The 27,985-nt window shown below is 44.3% G+C and overlaps 2 protein-coding genes and 1 long non-coding RNA gene across 8 annotated transcripts in view; 2 read left to right on the forward strand and 1 right to left on the reverse strand.

Annotated features, from left to right (window-relative positions):
- Positions 1-4,457: 4,457 nt before the first annotated feature.
- LOC129709487 (SWI/SNF-related matrix-associated actin-dependent regulator of chromatin subfamily B member 1-A) overlaps positions 4,458-27,985 on the forward strand; it is a 59,452-nt gene continuing 35,924 nt past the window's right edge. For all 5 annotated transcript variants that reach the window (XM_055655911.1, XM_055655914.1, XM_055655912.1 and 2 more), the window contains exon 1: positions 4,458-4,461. The gene's annotated coding sequence lies outside the window, so the exon portion shown is untranslated. The remainder of the gene's footprint in view (positions 4,462-27,985) is intronic.
- On the forward strand, positions 4,493-21,996 carry mmp11a (matrix metallopeptidase 11a). 2 transcript variants are annotated; one of them, XM_055655906.1, is made up of 8 exons: positions 4,493-4,929; positions 7,679-7,947; positions 8,911-9,054; positions 10,251-10,384; positions 12,464-12,705; positions 16,259-16,463; positions 18,406-18,663; positions 19,918-21,996. In XM_055655906.1, exons 1-8 carry the CDS (start codon positions 4,687-4,689, stop codon positions 20,061-20,063), a joined length of 1,641 nt encoding a protein of 546 aa, XP_055511881.1. In that variant the 5' UTR covers positions 4,493-4,686; the 3' UTR covers positions 20,064-21,996. The 2 variants fall into 2 exon arrangements, with proteins under 2 accessions (XP_055511881.1, XP_055511882.1); XM_055655907.1 differs by lacking the exon at positions 4,493-4,929 and adding an exon at positions 5,339-5,495 and having other exon boundaries at positions 19,918-20,244.
- Positions 17,755-27,968, reverse strand: LOC129709491 (uncharacterized). The gene is made up of 2 exons (XR_008725514.1): positions 27,401-27,968; positions 17,755-18,014 (listed from the first exon to the last, which is right to left on the reverse strand). It is a non-coding gene; the product is annotated as an uncharacterized LOC129709491 (long non-coding RNA).

Here is a 27,985-nt window from a genome sequence, read left to right on the forward strand (position 1 = left end):
GTGGTGCAGATGAACAAAACTGATATGCATGGATGCACTTGCAGTATCAGCACATGGAATAGCAGAAGGTATGTGAGCATTGTTATAGAAACCATACAGTGTTGTATAGTGCAACTAACATTGTTAAACTGCTGGTGAGGTAATGGTTAATGTGTAAATGTCATAATTGTTTATTGTGAATTCTCACGAGAAAGGACCCTTGTTAGGTGACAAAGCTATTTGTCATGTGTATAAATTCTTTGTCATTCATAAAGTAAACTTCTTTCGACTGGGCGGTGGTGCAGATGAACAAAACTGATATGCATGGATGCACTTGCAGTATCAGCACATGGAATAGCAGAAGGTATGTGAGCATTGTTTTATTTTCCAACATTAAAGGTAGTGCATTTATGGATAGTAACTTGGCATTGATTTTGCTTTGGGGCGATGAAGGCGTGAAACTCTCTGCTTTATAAAGTAAAAGCGAGTAACATTACAAGAGGCAAAATAGATCTTGATGTCACAGCTTTATTGTTGCTATGCGTTTCTCATCGAAGATCCACTGACTTCGTCAGGACCTGGTCTGCGATTCATTTAGACATTCCCTTATTGGTTTTGAGTAACGGCAGGGTGCCACTCTGCTGCGTACAAACTAACCATCTTAGCGTGCAAAAATGTAGGAGCACAGTTAATCTTTAATCTTATCACTGAATATTCTGTTGTGTGTTCAGCAATGTCATTGCCCTTATTCTCAACTTTCATTAATTGAATGTTACTGCATTTACCGTTGACCATGAGATCAAGAGCATTTTCCCAATGATATTTATTGGCATATATCCACTCTCTCAATTTGTGTACAAGCTTTCAATAGTGACATCTGTGAGAAAGAGGGAGGGGGGTGGGGGGTGAAGTCGATGAGCTGATTCAACTGTAGGGTTGTGTATCCTTGACATAAATGGTGCCTGAGAGTTGAGGATGGAGTCAAAGTACTGCTCTACATTCGTAAAATTGCTACTATTGTTTAACCAGTTACTATCCAAATGCTTTTGAATTTGTGACTATCGAAACTTGGAGTTGCTCCTTGCTTGGGTAATTTCTGTTTGACTATGAAGATAGACTGGAGCAAAATACTGGAGCAACTCAGCGGGACAGGCAACATCTCTGGAGTGAAGGAATGGGTGATGTCTGAAGATGGGTCTTGAACTGAAACGTCACCCATTCCTTCTCTCCAGAGATGTTGCCTGTCTCACTGAGCCTGAAGAAGGGTTTTTGCCCGAAACGTTGCCTATTTCCTTCGCCCAGTCTGAAGAAGGTTTTCGGCCCAATACGTTACCTATTTCCTTCGCTCCATAGATGCTGCTGCACCTGCTGAGTTTCTCCAGAATTTTTGTGTACCTTCGATTTTCCAGCATCTGCAGTTACTTCTTAACCACTGAGACAAGGAATGTGAGGCCCCAAGGAATGGGTGGCATGGCTCATTAAGGGCATGGCTTTTGGGTGAGTTGGGCAAATGTTCTAGGAGATGCATGCTGCCTGATGCACTAACATGGGTGATGGTGGAGTCTGTGGCATTTAAAAGGCTTTTGGATAGGTACATGCATATGTGGGGAATGGAGTGTGATAGGGATCAAATACAGGCTGACCTTGGTTTAATCTGAGTTTGGTTTAATCTGGCATGTTCCACATGGATATTGTGAGCCAAGGGGCTGTTCATTTGTATTATTGTGTTCTGTTGGGGCCTCACTTTCTTTGTGAGGTTGAACTTATCCTTTACTGTGTACGTCCTTTCAGTGGCTGGTGCTGTTCTCAGGACATTCAATTTGGATTGGGACCTCTTCACCCTCTGTCCAGTTTGAGGATGTGATGAGGGGTATGTCAGTAGACCTCAAATTGAAATGATTTAAATTTAATTTAATGGATCACTTTTTGAGATCTCTCTGGATCTGGCATTTACAGAGTGTACAAAGGTAAGGCCCCTGTTTAGAACCATCTCTTGGGTTCTGACGGGGATAAATGTTTGGGAAAGATTCTAATTCTAATTTTGGTCTCTGCCTCTTGACTTGGGATCCACATTAATTTAAAGACAGGATCCACCCTCTTCTTGTTGTAACTTTATTCCAAGGTTAAATTTGTGCGACCACTGCAGGTGTTGGTGTCTCCCCAGAGCGAGTGGGGACCCCATTGTATTATCTTCTGAACCCCATCCCCAGCCCACATCACCCCCTGTCCCTGCCTTGACTGACAGCTCCAGGTACAGGCAGAAACTCTGGCTATTCCAGACACCCAAAGTACACAGCAGTGGTCACCAATGGACACTTTAAAATAGGGCCAGACCACAATTACAGAGAATAAAGGTGTAACAATAATCAGAGGGTCTTTAAAGTGAACCCCAAGCCAAGAGAGCCAGAGCCCACAGTTAGGAAAAACATGAATCTTTCCAAAACAATAGGGGCCTTGCCCTTTGTACCAACTTTATAAACATCAGAACCTGAAGACTTGAGGTTGTACAGAGAAATTACATTAACGCATCAAAAAAATCTGAAATTCACTGCCACATCCTGCATACTGGTTCAAATATTTGGTCTTTATAGAGATGGTATGAAGGGAAGACCCTATTTAGAATCCTCTCGGATTTCATGGGGACAAATCATTGGGAGAGATTAACAATAGTTTTGCCTAAGTTAGACACAAAAAAGTAATGATGATAAACAGGCCATTGTTAGCTGTTTGTTGGGTGAAAATGAGAAGCTAGTGCGATTTGGGTTGGGGAGGGATAGAGAGAGAGGGAATGCCGGGGTTACTTGAAGTTAGAGAAATCAATATTCATACCACTGGTCTGTAAGCTGCCCAAGCGAAATATGAGATGCTGTTCCTCCAATTTGTGTTTAGCCTCACTCTGACAATGGAGGAGACCTAGGACAGAAAGGTCTGTGTGGGAATGGGAAGGAGAATTAGTACTTAGCAACCGGGAGATCAGGTAGGTCCAGGCGGACTGACTGGTGAAGCAAAATGATCGCCCAGTCCACATTTGGTCTCGCCGATGTATAAGGGTCCACATCTTGAACAACGGTTACAGTAGATGAGTTTGAGGGAGGTGCAAATGAACCTCTGCCTAACCTGAAAGGACTGTCTGGGTCCCTGGACTGAGTCGAGGAAAGAGGTATAGGGACAGGTGTTGCATCTTCTGCAGTTGCAGGGGAAGGTACCTGGGGAGGGGGTGGGAAGGGATGAGTTAACCAGGGAGTTGTGGAGGGAATAGTCTCTGTGGAAAATGGAAAGTGGAGATGGGAAGATGTAACTAGCGTTGGGATCCCGTTGGAGGTGGCGAACATTCGGAGGATTTGGTGTCGTGTGACGGATGATAGGATGAAAAGAAGGACGAGGGGGATTGTCTCTGTTGTGACTAGGGGGAGGGGGGGCAAGGGCGAAGCCGCAGGGTATCGAGGAGACATCTATGATGGGTGAGGGGAACTCTAAAAAAGTGTTCCCTAAAAAATGTGGACATCTCGGATGTTTTGCTTAATTTTTTTAGGTAAAGGTTCTGATAATTCCGTGTTGTAACTTTGAGCAAAACAGTGCTGGAGCAACTGAGTCCGACAGCATCTTTTGAGGAAATGGGCAGATGTATCGGTTGAAAGCCTTCAGACTCGAGTAGGGGGGAAAGCTGGAAAAGACTTGGGGGTGGAGCAAAACCTGGCACCCGGTGGGTACTGGTGAGGGGGTGAAGGTCCTATTTCCACACTGTATCACAAGTCTAAAGAAAATAAATACAGCCTATCCTGTCTCTCCTCATAACCAAGGCACTCCATCCCAGCTGACATCCCTGTGCATCTCAATAAACAATAGACAATAGGTGCAGGAGTAGGCCATTCGGCCCTTCGAGCCAGCACCGCCATTCAATGTGATCATGGCTGATCATCCCCAATCAGTACCCTGTTCCTGCCTCCTCCCCGTATGCCCTGACTCCGCTATTTTTAAGAGCCCTATCTAGCTCTCTCTTGAAAGCATCCAGAGAACCCACCTCCACCGCACCTCTGAGGCAGAGAATTCCACAGACTCCTCTGCACCCTGTTCAACTCGATCACATCTTCCTCTAACATGCTGGCCAGAATTCCACACAATTGTACTGTGTGGAAAACTGTGACCCAACAAGTGTTTTATAAAGTTGTACTGAGAACATGACGGCAGGCATCCTTTGGTAAGCTTCTTTTGTACCGATAATTATAGAATCGTTTGTATGCGAGAAGGTTTACCAAATTAATATGCCGAATGTCTTTGGAAATTTTTTCTCGAGAGCTAGTACTGTGCAATGAAAACCCCACATGCAAAGTTGTTTAATGGTGAAAAGCACACGAATGCTATCAACAAGGCGAGCAGAACCCGATTTAGAAAGACTGATTAGGTAAGACGTTTGATTCAATAGCACTTTATTGTGAAATCCTTTTTTTTTACATTCAGTAAAAATACTTACTGTACATGGGGACAATCATACTTAAGTACAGCGTTTGAAAGGTAACACTTTGTCACGAAAAGGTCAAAGAAAGAGATGGGGTGAAATAAGATCAGTGAGTGGTATTTCTGTGGAAAGAGGGTTGAGGTAACGTTGAAGGGAAGACGGCCTCCAGAAGGCTGCAGCCGATGGTTCTGATGCTGAGGGGAAGATGCAGAAGCTGAGGAACTATTTGAAACCAGTGGCGTGCGGCTGTGATGTACATGATCCACGCAGCGGAAACTGACACTAGGGAAATGGCAGCCCCCAGGGAGCGGAGACTCCCCGCGGGACGTCCCCACGTGATGGGCTGGCCCGATTGCAGCGCCGGATCCGAGCAACATTGGCTGCCGGGGCTGCGGCTGCCGGGCAACATGTGGGCGATGAGTGTGGCCGCGCTATTCCTTTGTGCCAGCGTCCTTCCCGCTCCCAGCGCGGAGCAGCGTCAGCGCCAGCGACGGGTAAGGCAAGCGGCTCAAGCGCATGGGGAAATAAAAACAGTAGCATTCAGACAGTCCACACTGGCTACTCTGAGCTGCGGGATGATGGGGAATGCGGCTTAGAGAGATTACACTTCTGATGCCGTTATTAGAACGGTGGAAAGCGGCAGCGAGTTCGTTGTGTACCTTCCCTGCCCGCCCGCCCAGTCCCGGTCCCGGCGCATCTTTCCCCGCCACTGGCTCCCACTCCCTGTTCTCCCGGACTTTGTCGTCCCTGACCGTAACGCACATCGGCCGTTCTTTGAGACACCAGAGACATGGATGCTGTCCTGGAGCTAAACAGACAAAGTGCCGGAGGAATTCAGCGGGTCACGCCACATCTGTCGTGACGAAGGGTCTCGACCCGAAAAGTCGACAATTGCTTTTTCTCCACCCGCTGAGTTACTCCGTTGGTTTGCTCTTTTGCGATTTGCTCGGCCGTTCTTTGTTCCTCTGTTGCTTTTTTTGCTGATGGAAGCACAACTTTGAGTGTGGGCTCCAGGAGGACAAGTGTCGACATGCTCCCTGGTATTCAGCAGAACATGCAGGTACAGTGAAGGAAGAGACAGCGGTTCCCGCTGACTTTGTCCGACAAATGCGCTGCATTTCTGCTGAACTCAGCGCTGCGCTTCTCTAGCAGACTCGGGCAGACTAAGCAAGGCATCTCACGGGGATCTGCAGCATAGAAGGTTCCCATAGTGGGGTGAGTGGTGTGACCTCGCGAGTGGTCCTGAGTGTGAGAGTGGTGGGTGTGGGAGGGGCTGTCCCACTTGGGCGACTTAATCTGCGAGTTTAGAAGAGTGTCTTCGACCTTCGAAGCATGGTCGACATGTGGTCCTAGGAGGTCCCATGAAATCGCTGGTACTCTCCTTCATGCTCGAGGGTAGTTCCCGAATACTCGTGGCCTCAGTTAGATCGCGGAAAAAATTTCAGCATGTTGAAAATTTTTCGGCGAATAAAATTTGGCCGGCATGGTCCTTTTGACTCGTAGCGCAGTGGAGTGGGGTCGCTATTTAGTTACAGGCAGTCGCGGGCAGCCATAGGCAATCTCCTTCGCTGACCGGACATTTTTATTGGCTCATTGGAGTTTTCAGGACCAGGGAAAACCTACCGGTAGGTAAAATGCCCGCTAAACTTTATTATACTTATTAAAAGTGTCTCCACTCCTTCTCCTCCCCTTCTTTCCCTTTCTTCCCCCCCCCCCCCCCCCCCCCCCCCCCACGCTGTCTAAATGACTTACCGTACACAGTGGCAGCCGTTTACCTTCCTCTTCATCGCGCAGACAGCGCTCCCCTGCTTTCCCTGGCCCATGCCTTTGCGATGTGTTTGTTTGTGCGTGTCTGTGTGTGTACGGTTGGTCGATCCAGCTCGCGGTTTCAACGCGGACGGTTTCCAGGCGAGTGCCCTCGAGTTTGAAGGTTGAAGACACTCTTCTTAACTCGTGGATTAGGTCGCCCAAGTGGGACAGCCCCTTTAGGTCACAGAATCAACAGCAGAAGGACGAGGCCTGTGGCGCACCATGTCTATGATGAGCACCACCAGATCTTTTTTTTGGTAAACTAGCATCTACAGTTCCATGTGACCACACGCTACGTGCAAACTCTGTGGACCAACTAGGGTGAAAGGTTTGGTACCATTCACCCTATCTGTACTCCTCATCGTTTTGTACATCCATCAAATCTTCCCTTAGCCTCCTGTGATCCATGAAATACAAACCTCTCTCATACAAACCTCATAACTGGAGCAGGCTGGGTTTGGATTCTAACATAACTCAGAATCAGCGTCATCTGTGGAGGCAGGGAACTATCGGCAATCTGGGTGCAATATAGAAACAATGAAGAGCTGCAGATTCTGGAATCTGATCATAGGTTGGATGATAAGTGGAACCATATAAGAGAGGGATGGACTGATGGAACCAGTGAAGGGAAACTGTGTTACGTTTGAGTGTCCACTCATCACCTTCCAGCCTCTGCCTCTTTGTTTCTGTATTCACCCACCCTTCCCACTGCTTGGCTCCATCTCCCCATCATTCCCCTCATCATCTGGTTTCATCTATCAGCTGCCAGTTCTGGCCTCATCCACCCTCTCACTTTTTATACTGGTGACCAGCCCTCTCAGTCCTGATGCTCTCTTTCCAAAACCTCTACATCCTTCCTGTAATCGGGTGACCAGAACTGCATGCAATACTCCAACTGTGGCCTAACCAAAGTCTTGTAAAGCTGCAACTCGATCTCCTGACTCTTATACACAATGCCTTGACCAATGAAGGCAAGAATACATTATGCCTTCTTTACCACTCTTATCAACCTGTTGCCACTTTCAGGAAGTTCTAGTCTTCGACCCCAAGATCCCTCCATACATCAATGCTGTTCAGGCTCATGCCATTCATTGTATATTTCCCTCCTTACATTTGTCCTCCCAAAGTGCAACACCACATTTATATATTTCACAAACAGTAGAGGTCCCAGCACAGATCCCTGTGAAACTCCACTGGTCACAGACCCCCAGTCTGAATGTTGTCTTTCCACCACAACCTTTTCTCTACAATTAGTAAGCCATTTTTGAATCTACTGTAAGTACTTCTCTTTTCACTCTCATCATCTCTTGATGCTCACTTGATCGTGATCCCCTCATTACTTTTCCCACTGCCAGTGCCTTTTTATTTCTTCTATTCAACCATTCTACTCAAATCCTGAATCAAACTAAATGTTGACCTCTTGAACTTTTTCAGGATTGGCTGCAGAAGTTGAATTTCCATTTTCCAAAGCAGAAGAGTGAGAGAAAGCAGTCGCTGTCATTGGTCAATGATCTGTTCCGGTCGACAGTTCCTATATTCCGTCTCAGTGCTGAAGAAGGGACAGGTCTGCAGAACCCTCTCCGATGTGGTGTCCCCGATCCACCCCCAGGGAAATATGGCCGCAGATGGCATGGCAACACCAAACGGCGGAGACGATTTGTAATTGCAGGAGGAAGATGGAAGAAAACTGACCTGACCTACAAGTAGGAGATTACTCGGATTCCAGGGGCTTCAGGAATGCTTTTGTACATTAGAGTAATCGTTATAAGCATTTCTTACTGATGTGCCAATATACTAACAATAGATGTTTAAGAAGGAACTGCAGATGCAGGAAAATTGAAGGTACACAAAAATGCTGCAGAAACTCAGCGGGTGCAGCAGCATCTATGGAACGAAGGAAATAGGCAACGTTTCGGGTCGAAACGTTGCCTATTTCCTTCGCTCCATAGATGCTGCTGCACCCGCTGAGTTTCTCCAGCATTTTTGTGTACCTACTAACAATCGATGTCAGCCTTCCAAACAGTAGTCCTTCCAAAGTTGATTTCTTTATACTTACCGAGAATAAATTCCATCTGCAATTTCACTTATTCATCAATGTCAATTATGATGATCCTCCTCAATAACAAAAATGCTCCTGATGTTTATGTAATCTGCAAAGATATTAATCATACAGCATATGACCAAAGTGATGGTTGCAACTCCAATCCCTTAAATGTTCACAAAAGCAACCATCCATTAGCACCCTACGAACACATTTTGGATCCAATGTGCCATAAGTTGGAATCTTTTGAAACAGCTTTCCATGTGGGAACATCAAAATCCTTGTAAACAACATCAGATGTCTCCATCATTGCTTCAAAAATCCTTCAAACTGGTCAAGCAGAATCTCCCACTCACTACGTATGTTGACTATCTGATTAGTCCCTGTACCACCAAGTGAATTTCAATCCTGTCCCTCAACGATTTCCAATAATTTCCAGACTAACTGATATTAACGTCAACATACCTGGCTTATTTCTGCTGCACTCTTTGAACCTTTCCCCACACACCATAAAACTATGCTCTGGGAAAGAGACTATGACCATTCAACGTTTGTGTATCCAACCGTGTACTTTTCAGAATCTTTTTCGCCCCTTTGGAAACTGTAATTTTTTTCCCCCCCTCAGAATTGTACGTTTTCCTTGGCAACTCAATCAAGTGAAAGTAAGGCGTATTATTGCTGAAGCAGTGAGCGTGTGGAGTGATGTAACTCCCTTAACATTCACAGAGGTACAGGATGGAAGTGCTGACATCATCATTGAGTTTACAAGGTAAGCCAGGAGATTCTTCTTATCGAGTCCACACACAAGATTAGAAGTTGTTCAGCCAGAGCTGGACACACTTCCCGGCATCTGCACACAATGGTGTCTGTCTTGCGCTTCTTGTGCGTGGTGGCGGAAAGATTGGTGGAAATAGGGCCGCGACGTGAACGCTCTTTCCTTGACCCCAGTCGGGAGCAAGTTAATTAATGCTCATGATAATTTATATCAGGCTGATGAAAACCCTTCTGCCAAGTCTTTAGTTTCTATGAGTGATCAGTGGCATGATTCATTCAGAGCTTAGAAGTAAGAAGGGTGCAAGACCTCTGAATGGGATTGTATTACAGGTCCCCAATAGCAAGTGGAAGATAGAGGAATAGATATGTAGACAGATTACTGAAATATGTCAAAGCAAAGTCTTGTCTTGGTATGGTGAACTGTATCCAAGAGGGTTGCCTAAAGTATGTGGATAGTCCAATTTGAGAAGGGAATATATTGAACCTTGCGTTGGGTGATGAGCCTGGCCCCGATTACCGATATTTCAGTGGAACTGCATTTTGGGGAGAAAGATCAAAATTCCAAAGGTTTAACATTATGTTGAACAGGGAGAACCTTGTGGGAAGTGGAGCAAGGCAAGCTCCAATTAGGCATTAGATTGGGTGGGTATACTGGGAGCAGTTGTTATTGGGTAAGTCCACATATGACATGAAGTCACAAGGGTAACATACAAACTCCACACAGACAGCCACTGTGCCACCATTCAAAGCAGTGAGAAGTAGGCTCTTTCTGATAACAAACCTAATTTTCATACATAGACCTTTGAGTATCATTCACTCATTTCACTCACCTCCTTTCTAGCTCCTTTCTAGTTCTTCTTCCATACTGAAGCAGGAAAATAATCTATTGTGGCATCTTTTCAAACACATCATCTTATCCTTACTTTGGAAGAGGAGCTGTATTGATTTATATCTCCAGAGCACTGTCAGAAATGTGTGCTGGCCATTCATCCCTTTATACCTGTTTCACCTTAAATCCAAACAATGCTAATCTGTGTTTTAACTCCATGTATCTACAATGGGGATATTCTGTTTAATGGCCTCATTGAATCACAGTACTGCAGTCTCTGTGCTTTCCCCATTTTAGTGTTGGAAAATTGTTTCTCTGCATCCCAAATGAATAACACCAGGTTCTCCCTCTTCACATTGCAGGTACTGGCATGGAGATCACCTGCCGTTTGATGGCCCTGGTGGGGTCCTGGCCCATGCCTTCTACCCTCAAACTCCTCAGGCAGGAGAAATTCACTTTGACTATGAGGAACTGTGGACCACTGACAGTGACAAGGGTAGGCAAAATCAAAAAGCATCGCAATGCATCCAGATCTACACAAAGATCTGTGGTGGGAGTTCCAGTCTGCCCAGGGTAGCAGAGGTAGGTTGCGGGTTCTTCCCCCTCCTGTAGCCGCCTGATGCAACCAAGCCTTGGCTTGGCTGCTCTTGCTTCAGCAGAAAAACAGCCCACGCTGACATCTGCTTCAACTTAAGGCATAGCCTTAACTTAAGGCATAGCCTCTCTTGCAGTGGGCTCATAATGTGAGGATATTTGTAGAAGAGATTCACCAACATGCTACTTGGGATTGAGTGTTTCGATTATTCTTTAGACCAAATTTACAACATCTGATCATCCATTGTTCCCTTACCTTGCCGTCCTTATCCTTGTTCTTCCCCTTTACTGGAATATGCTGGTCCTGAACTTTGATGAGCTGGCCTTTAAATGTCAGATGTGGACTTGCACAATAACAACAGCTTCCAATTTACTCTCCCTATCTCCTGCCGAAAAACATTGCAATCGGCCTTTCTCCAAATTAGTACGTTCCTACGAAATCCAGATTTATCTATTCAAAACAATCTGAGAATGTATGCAGTTGTGATCATTATATGTGAGGGCTGTTCTAGAGTCTGACAATGGGGAAGATGCTGTTCTTCTATCTCGTGGTATCTAGATTTTGTATTTTCTGCCTAATGGGTCAGGGGAGAAGAAAAAATGATGGGTGTGTGAGCAGCCTTGATTATGTCGGCTGCTTTCCTGAGGCAGTGTGAAGTATTGATGGAGTCAATGGGGAGGAGGCTTGTTTGTGTGATGTCTTGCAGTCGTGGCAAAGTAATTGCCGTACTATTACCAATTTCTACTGTTGCACCAAAGAAAACAAGGAAGCATCCTACCCAGATACATCTGAAAGCTTTCTCGCTTTCTGTGGTGCAACAGTAGAAATTGGCTAAAGTAATTGGATACATGCCATATTTCCTTAGCCTTCTAATGATGTTGGTGCATTTTCTTGACCATAGCATCAATGTGGTTGAACCAGGACAAATTGTTGATAATTACAACTAGAAACTTGAAGGTCTTGACCATCTCCACTCCTGCATCATTTGTACAAACTGGGGCTATCTCTTCCTGCTACCCTCTTCCTGATATCAATGACCATCACCTTTGTTTCGATGACATTGTGGGAGAGGCTGTGGTATTGACACCATGCTGTTAAGCTCTCTCTCTCCTTCTTGTACTTCATCTCATCATTATTTGAAATCTAGCTGACTTATTTCTGATAGGCAGAATGCAGGGAGGCTTTCCTTGGAATGGTGGGGTCAAATGCAAAGCCAAATTATTTGGTGATGCAGAAAAAGACATCCACGAGTGAAATATACAATAAGAAACATAAAATGCGGGAGTCACTCAGTGGGTCAGCAGCATCTCTGGAGAACATGGTTAGGTGATGTTTCAGGTCGGGACCCTTCTTCAGACTGATTGGAAGGGGAACAGAGAGGTGGGACAAAACAAATCCTGACGAGTGATATGTGGATATAGAAGTGGGGGGGGGGGGGGGGGGGGGGGGGTTGATAGGCAGATGATTGAACAAAGGCCAGAAATTTTTTTTAAAAGGCAATAGGTGTGAGATGGCGCCAGAAGAGTTCGGAATTGTGAAGCCAGAGGAAGGCATATATGTGCAAGTGGAGGGGGAAGGGGGGAAATTAATGTAATTCTATGTGGGGACGGGGAAGAGTGGGGGGGGGGGCGTGGGTATGTTGTTTGCAAGTTAGTTATCTAAAATTGGAAAATACAATGTTCATACCATAAGCAGAATATGAGAGAGAAAAATGTATTCATTCAGCTGAGTCCGTAGAATTTTCTACTGCAGAATGTGGTGGATGCCAAGTCGCTGAATATTTAGGGGGAGGATATAAATTGCTATATGTCTTATGGTATACGAGGAGGCAACGGGTGTGCAAAGCGACAATTGGGTAAAGGTATTGCTCTTGGATAAGCTGGGGACTTGAGACGAGGAGGGCTGGATAGTGCTGTAAACATCACTGTACATATCCTAATGTGACCAGACCTGACACTCTTACCTCTGTTCTATGGACAGGTATTGATCTCCTGCATGTAGCAGCTCACGAGTTTGGCCATGTCCTCGGTCTGCAGCACTCACAAGACTCAAAATCTTTGATGGCGCCTTTCTACACTTTCCGTTACCCATTAAGGTTGGCAGAGGACGACAAGCAAGGGATACAGTACTTGTACGGCCGGTCTCACCACACAGGAGTCAATTTCTTCAATCCGGACATTGAAATCAATGAGTTGCCTAGTCTTCACCCTCTGGGAAAAGAGGTACAGTGGGACAAGCCTTACATCACCCAAGACTTTTCTCTTCCCCACCATTCATTTAGGTTGTCCTTTACTGACCCCATTACTTACTCTTGCTTCCCCACCAGCTCCACCAAAAAGCTCTATTGAACTCAGTTTTCAATTAGCTCCCAGTAACCACAGCTCTTGTGGTAGCTCCACATTTCTACCAGGGGTTGTGTGAAAAATGTGCTTCTCAATTTGACTTTGTCTGTCAGGCGGAGCCACATGTTGCTTAAATTACTCCAGTAATAATCCAATGGTACGAGATCAACTTCTATTATTACAGTGAGATAATTTCAATTAATTAATCCAGTTTAACAAAAAAATGGAGCCAGTTATAGGGATCAAGAAGCTATTGCATTATAGTCAAGCATTTAACCTATGTGAACCTGGACCACTTTCACACATGTATGCAAGCTCCCACACACTATGCAGTTGTATCAAAACACTTGAGTGAAACCAATGGGACTAACCATGTCAACCAGGCACTAAATACTGACATCAATTTGCTCTGAGTCCAGTCAACCTTCCAAACAGCTCTGTACAGATGTCTGGGCTTGATGTCTACATTGGGAGGGCAGTGCAATAGGCGAATCAAGCAAGTTAGAATAGTCACCATCTCAGAATTATGCCTGCAGACCACTCATCGGTCCCCACCATCACAGTCCCTGACTGCATCATATTGCAAAGCTGGACACCACGGAAATAAGTTGGAGTTGCCCTGATTCCAGATTTCTTGAGATATCATTGCATCAGGTCAAATGTGGGCAGTGAAATCTCCAACTCCTCAAGATGATGAATCTAAGCTTGACCTTGTTGAACAATACTCAGGAGCAGTCAGGTCTCTGGGCGGGGAATTGATGTGAATCATCATGTTTCAGACCAGCAGGACCTCTGAATTTGGGGAAGGTCGTGAGTAAAACCTATTGATGTGATAGCTTTAGATAGGAACTTAAGAATAAGGGGTAGGCCATTTCGGACTTTTTCACCCAGAGAGTTGTGGATCTGTGGAATTCTCTGCCACATAAGGCAGTGGAGGCCAATTCACTAGATGGTTTCAACAGAGAGTTAGATATGGCTCTTTGGGCTAATGGAATCAAGGGATATGGGGAGAAAGCAGGAATGGGGTACTGATTTTGGATGATCAGCCATGGTCATATTGAATGACGGTGCTGGCTTGAAGGGCCAAAAGGCCTACTCCTGCACCTATTGTCTATTGTCTACAAGGATATCTGGCAGAGGGAGAATTTTAAGATAGGGCGAGTCCAGGACTAGTATGTTCCATACTAGCGAAGAGCTGCAAGATTAGGGAAACCTGGTTGCTGAGGAATATTGAGGGTCTGGTCAGGAAAAAAACAGAAGCTTTATGTCAGCCAGACATAAGCAAATTCCTTGAGGAGTGTAAGAAATGCAGAAGTACAGTTAGGAAAATCGGTAGTGCTGAAATGTCAGTGGGCGAGCTCTTTAGGAGCAGTGACCACAGTTCTATTAGCTTTAAAATAGTTATGAATGAGGAAGGGTCAGGTCCACAAGTTCTAAATTGCATCAAGGCCAACATTGATTTTATCACACAGGTACTTGCACAAGTTGATTGGAGTAGGGATGTCCCAAAAGTGAATGCTTTTAAAAATGTGAGAGTTCAAGGTATGCGTTTTCCTGTAGGAATGGAGGACAAGTCGGGTAGAAGTAAGGAACCCTGGATGATGAGGCTTTTCAAGGTTCTGGTCAGAGACAAGAAAGAGGCTTGGGTCAAGTATTGGCAGCTGGGATCAAGAGTATCCCTGGAGGTAAGAGGGTGATTGGGGAGCATAAGAAGGAAACCAGGGTGGCATAAAGGAAGCCTGAGATAACTCTGGCAAATGAGATTAAAGAGAATCCAAATATATTTTTTAGGTACATTCAGAAAAAAGGGGTAACTAGAGAGAAACCAGAAACCAATGTAACCATCTATGTGTGGAGTTGCAGGCCAGAGGCAAAGTGCTCGATCAATAATTCTCTTCTGTTTTTACCACTGAGGAAGAATTTGGGTAAATTAATGGCGATACCTTGAGTCTATTGCAATCGAGGAGATGCTGAATATAACCATATAACAATTATAACCATATAACAATTACAGCACGGAAACAGGCCCTCTCGACCCTTCTAGTCCGTGCCGAACACGTATTCTCCCCTAGTCCCATATACCTGCTCTCAGACCATAAATATAACCATCAGCCATGATCATATTTCCCAAGAGACATATGAAGCAAGATAAATCTCCTGGGGATGTGTGTGTGTGTGTGTGTATGTGTGAGAGAGACAGAGCGCCTGTTTGCACTAAATTGATTGATGAGATCAGGGGATCACCCTCTAATGAGGCATTGAGTAGACTGTCTAGCTAGAGTTTAGAAAAACAAATATTGATTTAATTAACGTAAAAATGTTTAAGGTACTTCATTGATGCTGGGGGGCTGCTTTCCCTCGAGGGGGAGTCTGGACCCAAGGAGTGTAGTGTAACTGAGAAAGGCTCAATCATTTATGACTATGACTTGGTAAGTCAAACCAGGGCAGGACCTTCACAGAGAATGGTAGAGTCCTGAGGTTCTCCACACAGAGGGTGCTGGGTATGTGGAATGAGCTGCGAGAGGAAGTAAGTAGTTGAGGATAATAGTATAAAATTATTTAAAAGCCAATTGGACAGTTGCATGGATTGGAAAGGTTTAGGGGAATATTGACCAGATGCAGGTACAGTAAATGGGTCTGGCTTAGATGGAGCAACTTGGTAGGCATGGATGATTTGGGCTGAAAGTCTTGTTTCCATGCTGTATGACTATATTGACCAGGATTGCAGTTCCAATTTGCAAGCTATGCCGGAGTGTGAAGGCACTTGATGTATCAGCCAGATGCTGAGTATAACTTGCATGTGATGCTCCCTGTGATGGAAGAGCCTGGTATCTTTTACAGTTTCAATTATATCTTTGTGACCCAGCAGATTGGCCATATTCCTACTTGCTAACTGGTAAGGATGCCACATCTCTTGTTCCCCTCCCGAATTTGGTAATACAGAAACCACTGAATTCAGTGTGGTGAAGATCTCCCACCTGCTTTCAGATCAAAAATCCAGAATACTGACCAGGTGAGGTTATGAATTTAGCAAGTACAGTCAAAGAAGTACAGTCAAGGCACTGCAGTGTTTGGTGTTACGTTGATGATACACTGTGGTGATGATGATGATGGAGTGAAGTAGAATGTTCAACCTTATTGGAAAGATAACAAACAAACTGCTGAGCTAGATACTTCTTGGGAAGTCTGAATATCACCCAGCCCAACCAAAGATGCGCTGTTCTAATTCAGTAGCCATTTCATGAGGTAACCGTGCTGATGAAGGTGGATTTGAACTGGTGTTGTTGATTTTCCCCTGGTCATTGCTTTGAATGTGTTGATGTGGTGTGTTTATCATTGTGACTCTGGCTGGAGACAAGACGGCCAGAGTCCTAATGAAGTTCCTGGGTCTTGTGATGATTATTGACTGATTATTTTACCTCTTTCATTGTAGCCAGCTGCATGTGAGACAGACTTTGATGCAGTCTCAATGATCCGTGGGGAGCTCTTCTTTTTTAAATCCAAATATGTGTGGAGATTGAGAAATCGACAGCTTCAGCCCGGCTACCCAGCGCTGGCCTCCCAGCATTGGTGGGAATTCCCTGACCATATCAACGCAGGGTTCGAGGATGCCAATGGCAATTTCTGGATCTTTCAAGGTTCAATATCCTTTGTTTTTTTTACGTCTTCTATTCTAACCCTTCAATTGACTGCACCAGACCAGCTGTTGGAAAAGAAAGTGGGGTAACTATTACTTTTAAATGATTGTGTTCCACCACTGATTAGCAACGGACAGAGAGCCGGTGCTAAACAAATGAGTTTGTGGTGGAGGGCATGGAAAGCGGAACAAAATGAGGGAAAACACAGAATGTAGAAACAAAGAACTGCGGATGCTGGTTTATACCCGAGATAGACACAAAGTGTTTGAGTAACACGGGTCAGGCAGCATCTCTGAAGAAAAAGGATAGATGATTCGGATCGCGACCCTTCTTTAGGCTGAAAGTAGGGGGTGGAGGGAGTGAGGAGCTGGAGGCGAGAAAAGACCTGGACCAATCAAGATCGGCCACAAATGACCAGGCAGGATAGTGCCCTGGTAGGTCCATGGTCCATACAGATGGGGGCGGCCATTCTGGACAGAACTGTGATGAGGTTTTGGTACCCAAAGGGTGATGAGACTTTGGACCTTAACCAAATAGGGCTGCAGAGCTTTTGTTGCTGCGTATATCAAGCAGAAAATCAACAGTTTTAGTAGTTAGAACAGGAAAGTGCAGTTAAGGATCACCCATAGTGGGTCATAACAACATTTAAAAGACATTTGGGCAAGTACATGAATAGGAAAGGTTTAGAGGAAAATAGGCCAAACACAGGCAGGTGATGTAGATGGGGCACCCTGATCATCATGGGCAAACTGAGCTGAAGTGCTTGTTTTTGTGCTGTATGACTAGGATTCTAATCTGTTTGAACTACAGAGCAGGCACATGGAGCTGAAAGTCCTACTTTGCTTCAACCTGTATCCTGTCCCCCATTGTCCAGTCCCTACCCACTTACATGTGGAACATCTACCCGCTCTTCACCATTTCAATAACTTCCAATTCCTTGGGCCCATTGTCTCAATGTTTACCATTGGCATCCTGTCCTTTTAATAGACAATAGACAAAAGGTGCAGAAGTAGGCCATACGGCACTTCATGCCAGCACCGCCATTCAACGTGATCATGGCTGATCATCCACAATCTCCATCTTTATCTGGTAGGCCTCAGAGCCTTCTATTTCATCCTTGAACAGAGGCCTAATCAGTTCCCCTCTACCAACACTCTCCTCTGTCTGGCAGAACCTGCCTGCACCCTGAAAGATGTACTTTTTGAATCTGGCTTTCACATGGGGCCAGTTACCCTCTTAATTATGACTCGGATCAGGACAGCACAAAAAGAAAATCTCGTAGAGCAATGGGGAGTTTTTCCAACAAGTTGGTTTATTCACAGCCTCAACAGTATATACTGGGAAGCATTCAGTGGATCCAGAGTGCTTGATTGATTCACAACACAGGCATTTCATATCTATCGCAATACAATGGTCACATGCAGATTTAATTCACCAGCATTTCACATTTGTTTGTAGTCTTTGATTCTTGTTTTATCTCTTCTTGGGGTTGCCTCTAGCTAAGTGACAGCTCGGACTTTTCTTCTTGTTTCGAAAACCATTCCATTTGTCCTGCAAATGGATGTCATTAAGTGACTCTTCTAATAATCATTTTTTTTGCCCTCAGCCTGGTTTACAACATCCAATGTTTATCTTTGCTCCATCTGCTATGCCTTGCAGTCTAAACATTTCCTAAATATATTTAATGTCTCTCCAAACATAACCTTAAAGTTACCTTGATTCTAGTACCCAGTAGAAGTCAAGTGTATAGATTTATACAAATATTATGAGATTCAAGAGGTTCCAAGCAAACATCTGGTCTTTAACTTTTTCCCGTTTTAAGCTGGGAAGGCTTTAACCCTGTCACCAAAGGTAAAAGTCAGTCTCCCTATAGACTCTATTTGCTTGTAATGTGCAGTATTCTTAACAATTTTACATAATTGCTCATTCTTTTCTCTTCCAGGCTCCAATTACTGGATCTATGATGGAGAAAAGAGAGTACTGGGCCCCAGGTTGATCTCCGACTTGGGACTTCCTGTGAGAGGTGTGCAGGCTGCTCTGATGTGGGGTGAAGAGCAGAATAAGATCTATCTCTTTGAAGGCAATTATTATTGGAAACTCAATGTCAACACAAATTCTGTGGAGAGTATTTACCCACACAGTACCAGTGATTGGCAAGGTCTTCCTCCCAGCATTGATGGGGCATTCCAGGATAAGCACGGTGAGTTTTCTCCAGGGGTGAAGCTGGAATTCTTCTGGGAAGCTTTTGGCGCTGGAGGGTGCGACCGTGAGGATAAATTCTTTAATGTGATTCTTATTTGCCTTCTCTTAGGAGCTGGCTCATAAAGGATTTCTAACAGAGTTTAAGAATATAAGAAATAGGAGCAGGAGTGGCCCTTGGGCACTTTAACCTGCACCATCATTCAACAACTACTACTGATCACCCACTGCCATTTTCATCATTATCCTCAGTTCCCATGATTCCCTTAATATCCAGAAATCTATCAATTTGTTTTTTATTGAAGACCTTGACTGAGGTTCCACAGCCTTCGTTGTTCAAGGTTCACCACCCTGTGAATGAAGAAATGTCTCCTCAACTCGCTCGTCAATGGCTCAATCCAAATTCTCAGACTGTGTCCACATTTCGAATAGGCATAGTCATACAGCTTTGAAACAGGCCCTTCAGCCCAACATGCCCCATTCTGCACCATCTGCCCGCATATGGCCCATTTCCCTCTAAGCCCATTTTCTATCCAGTCAGCTATCTCTCCTTGGATCTTGAGCAATCTAAACTTCCAGAGCAGCCTACAATGTGGTGACATATAGATATGCAGGGAATGGAGTTATGTGCAGGCTGATATGGTACTGGTATCATGTTTGGCACAGATATTGTGGCCCAAAGGGCCTGTTCAATGTACTAACCCAATTCTACTAACTCTGATGGTACACCAGCTGGTGGAACCTCTTTCCCCAGAGCAGGAAACCCACTCCTTCCTTCATGTCTTGTTCGTTCCCACAAAGGAATTTATTTTTCACTCTCCTAGGGCAACATAAATGTTTGCACTGTCACCAATGAACACATCAGCAAAATGATTTTAAAAATGGTATTGGTGGGGGGGTCGCAGAAGAGTGGTGTCTGATGTCTAACACTTGCAGAACTATATCTCACGTGTGTTAAATTCTAAACAGTAGGAAAGCAAAGCAAAGAAAATTGAAACATAGAATTGATGTTTAAAAGAGCCCCTGATGAAGCAGGAATCACAGTGACAAGGGAGTGGACTGGGTAAACTGTGCTGAACTGAGTAACAGAGAGAAAACAAATGTAGCCTGCCCTCTGCCATCAGATGAAGAAAGTATTGGGAAATGTTGATCTTGTGATATGCATATTTTTTAAATGAAACCCTAATGCAAATCAGATTAGAGAAACCTTTAGGGGGTTTTTTTTGTATGCTAACTCTGAGCCCTTTGTTGACAGGCTATGCTTACTTTCTTCGAGGAAGGAATTACTGGATGTTTGACGCTGTTCAAGTTAAGATACAAGAAGACTACCCAAGGCTGATAGGCCAAGACTTTTTTGGATGTCCTGCTTCATTCGGTTATACACGTGGCTCTTCAGTTTGAAGCTCCCGTGTCTGCCTTTCCAATACTGATCATGAGCTTCCTATTTACTCTTCACTCTGGATGTTTCTATTCCCCACTTACTTTTCTGGGATTTGTTATATACAATGAGCCAAATTAGATTGACCCTTGTGGTTCAACAAGATGGAAGGAGGATTCAGTACAATTGAATGTTGGAAGGAAAGCTCACCTATGTAAAAGAGCTCTCTTCATTCTTTCCTCATCCACCCACCAAAGTACAAAATCCACAGTTCTGACTGATCTCAAGTTTGCCCATCAAAAAAAAAAAGAATATCCACTTGATAATTTTTCTCTTTTTTCCCCAGGGTGGAAATGTCCAACACTAGATGGTACAGCTATAAAGTGAAAGGGGAAAAAGAGTAATGCAGATGTGTGGGGCAAGTTATATATTTTTTACACTGAGTGGTGGGGGTCTGGAACGCATTGCCAGGGGTGGTGGTGGTGGATGCAGATACGATAGTGGCGTTTAAGATGCTTTTAGATAGGCACATAGAAATGCAGGAATTTGAGGGATATGGATCTGTAAAGGCAGATGAGATCAATGTTCATCATGTGGCATCATGTTCAGCACAAACATTGTGGACCAAAGGACTTGTTCCTGTATATGTACTTTAGACTTGAGAGATACAGTACAAACAGATCCTACGGGCCATTGAGTTTGTGCCGACCAGTAATCACTCCAAACACTAAAACTATCTTGCACACTAGGGACAAGTTACAATTTTACTGAAGCCAATTAACCTAAAGCCTATATGTCTTTGGACTGTGGTAGGAAACCGGAACACCCGGAGGACTGTTGTTCTATATACTGTTCTGTGCTCAAACTGATAAATAATTTAATGATAGGCCTCGTCACCTTAGCGGCACATTATACATCAACTGTACCACAGAGGGTCTTGCAGCAGGGGAAAAGGCCTTTAACCCACTGAGCTTGTGCTGTCCACCAAGCCCACATTGCACAAATACCATTTTATTTTCCATACATTCCCAACTAGCCCTTTATTCGACCACTCACCTACATACCGTGAGCGATTTACAGTGGTCAATTAGCCACAGAACGCACACAAATTTGGATTTGGGGGAAATTAGAATAACTGGAGGAAACCCAAATGGCTACAGGGAGAATGTTCAAACACCGGGTTCAATCCTGAGCCATGCTCTGAGGTAGAGGCTACTGTGTTGCCCCTAATGTTAACATTATTTTGGTTCTGGAGTAACATTCGTGAGGGAAGGACTACACTGCTTATGTAAAGGCTTAAATGTGATTTAGAAGATACCCATCTTGGTCCCACCACAAGGGCCTACACAGATACAGGAATGATGGGAGGAACGGACTCGCCTGCTGAGTGGTCAGAAGGTCAACGTGGGCTACTTTGTCGGATTGTCAGGTGGGAATGTTCAAAAAGCAGAATTCAAATTGCGTTTGGTCAAATTCTCCTCTGAGATCAGGGCAGGGCTATCAGAAGATAAGACACAAGGTTGGTCCACTGTATTTTCTTGCAAACCCTCCAGCAACATGACTGCTACTTAAAATGTAATGATTTAATAGGAGTTTCATGGGAACCTCTTGTTTCATTCAGTAGTTTCTACCCTCCTATACTAAGCCGCAGAATTGGTACAGGACTCAATCTAAGCTTTGCATGTGTCATCCAAAATTTTAAAAGTTGTGCTTTGGCAGTGAACCAGGAGCAGCATTGAGAAACATCACAGTGCAGGTGTTCCCTCACAGAAAAGTGACAAAAGGTTAGAAAGTCCAAACCCCCCCTCCTATAATCCGGACATAATTACGAGAGCTCAGTTGAAATTCTATCAATGGCCACAGGTGGCATTGCCCATGGCGAGCACACTTGGATAGTGTCTGTCCGTCGCAAAAGAGTTATTTGTTTACATCTAAATAAAATATTCCTTGGCCTAGTTTAATTCTATCTCTGCTGGTTCAAAGATTTTTGCGTTTCAACTCTGCCGGGCTCTACGCACCTCCACAACCCTTCCTCCCACCATTCTGTTTAATTTTCCCCATACCTTCTGGAACACAGAACTTCCTGTCAAGCCTTCTCCAATTTACTGGGCACCTTTAAAAGGCTGCTTCCCAAAATCCATTTTCAACTGTGATCTCAATCTTTGCTCCTAACTGTTGCGCAAAGACAATACACTAAACCCTCATTTTAACACATTACTTAGAGAGCCCCGGCTTTCCATCCCACTCCTGATTCGCAAATATAAAATCACACACATCAAAAAGAAGTGATGATAACTATCTCACACATCAGTTGAGGTTAGTGGAGTCCCAGATTAGACACAAATGTTTCATGTTCATAGACTATAAGGAAATACATTTTATAGAGTTTTAAAGGGTAGGAGTAAACGGGTCCTTTTCAGAATGGCAGGCAGTGACTAGTGGGGTACCGCAAGGCTCAGTGCTGGGGCCCCAGCTATTTACAATATATATTAATGAATTGGACGAGGGAATTAAATGCAACATCTCCAAGTTTGCGGATGACACGAAGTTGGGGGGGGGGGGGCAGTGTTAGCTGTGAGGAGGATGCTAGGAGGCTGCAAGGTGACTTGGATAGGCTGGGTGAGTGGGCAAATGCATGGTAGATGCAGTATAATGTGGATAAATGTGAGGTTATCCACTTTGGTGGCAAAAACAGGAAAGTAGACTATTATCTAAATGTTGGCCGATTAGGAAAAGGGGAGATGCAACGAGACCTGGGTGTCATGGTACACCAGTCATTGAAAGTAGGCATGCAGGTGCAGCAGGCAGTGAAGAAAGCAAATGGTATGTTAGCATTCATAGCAAAAGGATTTGAGTATAGGAGCAGGGAGGTTCTACTGCAGTTGTATAGGGTATTGGTGAGACCACACCTGAAGTATTGTGTACGGTTTTGGTCTCCAAATCTGTGGAAAGACATTCTTGCCATAGAGTGAGTATAGAGAAGGTTCACCAGACAAATTCCTGGGATGTCAGGACTTTCACATGAAGAAAGACTGGATACTCGGCTAGTACTCGCTAGAATTTAGAAGATTGAGGGGGGGGGATCTTTTAGAAACGTACAAAATTCTTAAGGGGTTGGATAGGCTAGATGCAGGAAGATTGTTCCCGATGTTGGGGAAGTCCAGGACAAGGGGTCACAGTTTAAGGATAAAGGGGAAATCCTTTAGGACTGGGATGAGAAAAACATTTTTCACACAGAGAGTGGTGAATCTCTGGAACTCTCTGCCGAAGGTAGTTGAGGCCAGTTCATTGGCTATATTTAAGAGGGAGTTAGATGTGGCCCTTGTGGCTAAAGGGATCAGGGGATAAGGAGAGAAGGCAGGTACAGGATATTGAGTTGGATGATCAGCCATGATCATATTGAATGGCGGTGCAGGCTCGAAGGGCCGAATGGCCTACTGCACCTATTTTCTATGGTTCTATAGTCCCATATTATAGGTGAGATCCAAGGTGAAGCACCAAATCACAGAAATTGGGCCTTTCACATCTCTGCCAAAGAGTAAAAGATTTTCCAGCTTCATCCCCTCCACAGATCACAGCTCGTAGTTATAGAGTCATACAGTGTGAAAACAGGCCCTTCTAGCCCATGCCGACCAACACTCTTCATCTACACTAGCCCCACCTGCCTGCAGTTGGCCCATATCCCCCCCAAACCCATCATATCCATGTACCAGTCATAATGTTTTTTAAACAATGTAAGAGACAAGACAAGAAACATTTATTGTCACATGCACCAATTGGTACAGTGAAATTTGTGGTCACCATACAGTGACCACATATGTGGTGACAGTACCTGCCTCAATTATCTCCTCTGGCAGTTCGTTCCCTATACCTACCACCCTTTGTGTAAATAATACTTGATCTTCAAGTTCCTATTAAATCTTCCCCCCTCTTTAAAGGACACTTTAAATCTATGTACTCTGTTTCTTCATTCCACCTATGGATAAGACTCATTTACCCAATCTAATCCTCTCATGATCTTCATGACATCTCCATATGATCACCCAGCATCCTCCTGCACTCAAAGGAATAAAGTCCTCGTCTGCTCAACCGCTCTCTTTAGCTCAGGCTCTCGAATCCTTGCAACATTCTTGTAATTTTTCTCTGCACCCTTTCCAGCTTAACAACATCTTTCATAACAGAGTGAGCACAAAACTCTAAATGTGGCCTCACCAACATCCTGCACAGCTGTAACATGGCCTTCCCTTCCAACTTCAATATGCTGACTGATGGAGGCCAATGGGCTGAAAGCCTTCTTGACCACCCTATCTACCTGTGACATGACTTTCAAGGAACTATGCACCCACACTTCTAGATTCCTCTGCTCTACAACTCTCCCCAGAGCCCTACCATTCATTGTGTAGGTCCTGCCCTGGTTAAGACTTCACACCTCGCTCTTCTCTGTATTAAATTCCATCAACCATTCCTCAGCTCATCTACCCAGCCGATCAAGACTTTCACTACCATCTTCACTGTCTCCAATACCACTCCCTTTACTGTCATCTGCAAACTTACTAATCATGCTGTGTACGTTCTCATCCAAATCATTGATATGGATGATGAACAGCAATGGGCCCGGCACCGAACCCTGAGGCACACCACAAGTCGCAGGGATCCAGTCTGAAAAACAACCTTCCCCCTTCACCCTGTTTCCTTCAATGATGCCAATTTTCTATCCAGTCAACTAACTCCTTGGATCCCACGCAATCTAACCTTCCAGAACAGCCTACCATACCGAACCTTGTCAAATGGCCTGCTGAAATCCATATATATACAAAATCTACAGCTTTGCCTCATTAACCTTTTTGGTCACATCTTCAAAAAACTCAATCAAATTGGTGAGATGCGATCTCCCACATACTAAACAGTGCTGACTATCCCTAATTAGCCCATGACCATCATAATTATCTCTTCTTGTCCCAGACGTGGTTGGCTTGGACTCGGTGGACTGAAAAGTGTATTTCCATGCTGTGCCTTTCAAACGATCAATAGTGTGCAATGATCAGAGAAAATCTTTTCACACAGAGGATGGTGGGACTGGCAACCAGTTGCCAGAGGAATTGATTGAGGGAGGTACTCCACTACTTCCAATCCGCCAGCCTGAAAAAGATACATTTAGTCGAACTCTTTGTTTTCTAATGGACAGCTAGATTTCAATCCATTTTAACACAATCCTTCCATTACCAGACTCATAATTTATACACCAGCCTCCTCTATGACACCGTGGCAAAAGCCGTTTGTAAATGCAAGCACAGAACACACACAGGTTCCCTTCTGTCAACTCTCCTTGGTTCAGAGAAGAATTTGGGTGAACTTGTCGCACACAATTGAACTTTAATAAAACCACACCAAATAGGTTTCATTGTATTCATCTTTCCGGAATGTTTAATTATATCCACTTTTGAATATTGATTCTGGCATCTTGCCAACATTAGATGTTAAACTAGCTGGCCTATAGTTTTTCACCTTCAGTCTTTTTGAACAAGGGAGTCACATTGTAGTTTTCCAATTTTCCAACACCTGGAATTCAGCAAATTAAAAAACAAAAATCAGCAATCTCTGCAGCTTGTTGTTTAAAACCTTTGGGTGCAGGTCATCCGCTTGACTTGTCTGCTTTTAGCTCGATGAGTTTCATTAATGCTTTGTCCCTAGTGATATCAATCTTTACAATTTCCTGTTTTTTATTTGAAATTAGCCATTCTGTTATTTTAGAGATTTTGTAGTATCTTCCAAAGTAAAGTTTGATTAAAATGTTGATTTATCATACCTGCCATGCCTTTCCTGTTATTAATTCAACAGCCTCTTTCTTTGGAGGTTATCTCATTTATTTGTGCACCTTTTTCTTCTTCTTGGAAAAGCCATAGAATTTCATCATGTTAATTTTGATATTTCACAAGTTTAGTCTCGAGATACAGCGTGGAAACATGCCCTGCGGCTTAGCGAGTCTGCACCCTCCAATTATCAAAAGTACATTAATTCTATGATAACCACGTTTCGCATCCGACACACTAGGGGCAATTTACAGAAGCCAATTAACCTACAAGCCTGCACGTCTTTGAGATGTGGGAGGAAACCAGAGCAGCCGAAGAAAACCCATGTGGTCACAGGGAGAACGTACAAGCTAGTTGATCTTAAAAACGTCTTCAAGTCTACTGGTCTACCACCAGGCCTTTAGCGTTTAGAGATAAAGCATGGAAACAGCCCCCATTAGCCCACCGATGTCCAAGCCAACATCCATCACCCATTCCCATTTTTTAAAATGTTCTCTCACTTTCTCATTGTTAAACATTGATCACTTATTCACACTATATTATCCCACTTTCACATCCACTGCCTACACACTATGGGCAATTTATTGAGACCAATTAACCTACAAACCCACACATCTTTGGGAGATTGGAGTAAACAGGAGCACCCAGATGAAATGTGCAAACTCCACACAGACAACACCCGAGGTCAGGTCTCCAGCGCTGTGAAACAGCAACTCTACCACGTGCGTTACTGTGCTGCCATAAAATACTTTGCCAATTTATATACCCTAGCTTTCAATTTAGCATTATGCTCGACCTCCTTCTCTCAAAATCCCTCCTAAGAGAGTGAAGGATTGAACCTAGGGATATATCAAAGATATATGCTTCCAGTCTGGAACAAATTTAATACCATGTTCAATCCATGCTAACAATCAGTCTCCAATCCATGCTTACACAATCCCCATCTCAGTGCTCACCCCCAATGCAGTAAGCTTTTGTGCATCTGTCTTTTATGTGGACTCTTATGAAATGCCTTCTGGAAATCCAAACAAGTTCCGCTCTATCGATTCTGCCTGTGGCATTCTCACAGGATTCTGAATACTTTGTCAAACATGATTTTTCTTTTGTAAAATATCATTTTGACACTGTTTAGATTGTAACAATCCTACCTAAACGAGTAGTTATTTCATTTATTTTTTCTCACTTTCTGCCTCCCTCCTATCTTGAATTTTCCAATCCACTGTTGACCTCCTGGAACTCCCCGAGTTTTCAAAAATGTCAACCAACTTCTCCATCATCTATTTGCAGTTACTTCCTTTAAACCTTAGAGGTGTACATCAGGTCCCGTTTTCATACCTGCTTTTAGTCCCATCAGTTTTCCAGTACAATGTTTCTCGTGATCAGTACTGTTCCAAGTTTTTCCTTCTACTTGAAACTAACTCATCAATTATCTTTGTGATGTGGACAGAGTCCTTGTTCGGGAAGGAACCCTTTAACATTTCCTCTTTAATTGGGTTATCCTATCCAATATTTCACACTCATCCTCCGTAACAACAAAATCGACAACTTACCTTCTTAGATCAATGTTATCATTGCCACTGCAATGTATTAATTGAAAACCTCTCACACCCTCTACCGTTTATACTCAATCCAAGTATTTCGTTAGTTAAAATAACACAAAGTGCTAGACGAACACAGCGGCTCAGGCGGGATCTCTCCAACCCGGGACATCCCGCATCGAGATCCTTCTTCAATCCCGGACCTCCGGGTTTGTGTTCCGCCCGAACCTGTGTTCCCTACGTCTTTGTTCCGGCCAGTCCCGTCTCCCCCGGTTGTGTATTCCGCCCTGTCCAGCGTTACCAGGAACAGTCTTCTGTCCGGACCTGTGTCCCCCGAGTGTGTGTGTGTTCCTGGTGTGTGCGTGTCCCGTGTATGTGTGTGTCCCGGGTGTGTGTGTGCCCCGTGCATGTATGTGTGTGTGTGTCCCGGTGTGTGTGTGTGGCCCGATGTGTGTGTGTGGCCCGGGTGTTGTGGGTGTCCCTGGTGTATGTGTGTCCCGTGTATGTGTGTGTGTGTCCAGGGTGTGTGTGTGTGTCGGGTGTTGTGGGTGTCCCGGGCAAAGATCCTAAAGGCTCCTCTATAATCTTTGGTCCCGG

The sequence above is a fragment of the Leucoraja erinacea genome, chromosome 25, assembly GCF_028641065.1.
Source record: "Leucoraja erinacea ecotype New England chromosome 25, Leri_hhj_1, whole genome shotgun sequence".
NCBI classification, from domain to species: Eukaryota; Metazoa; Chordata; class Chondrichthyes; order Rajiformes; family Rajidae; genus Leucoraja; species Leucoraja erinaceus.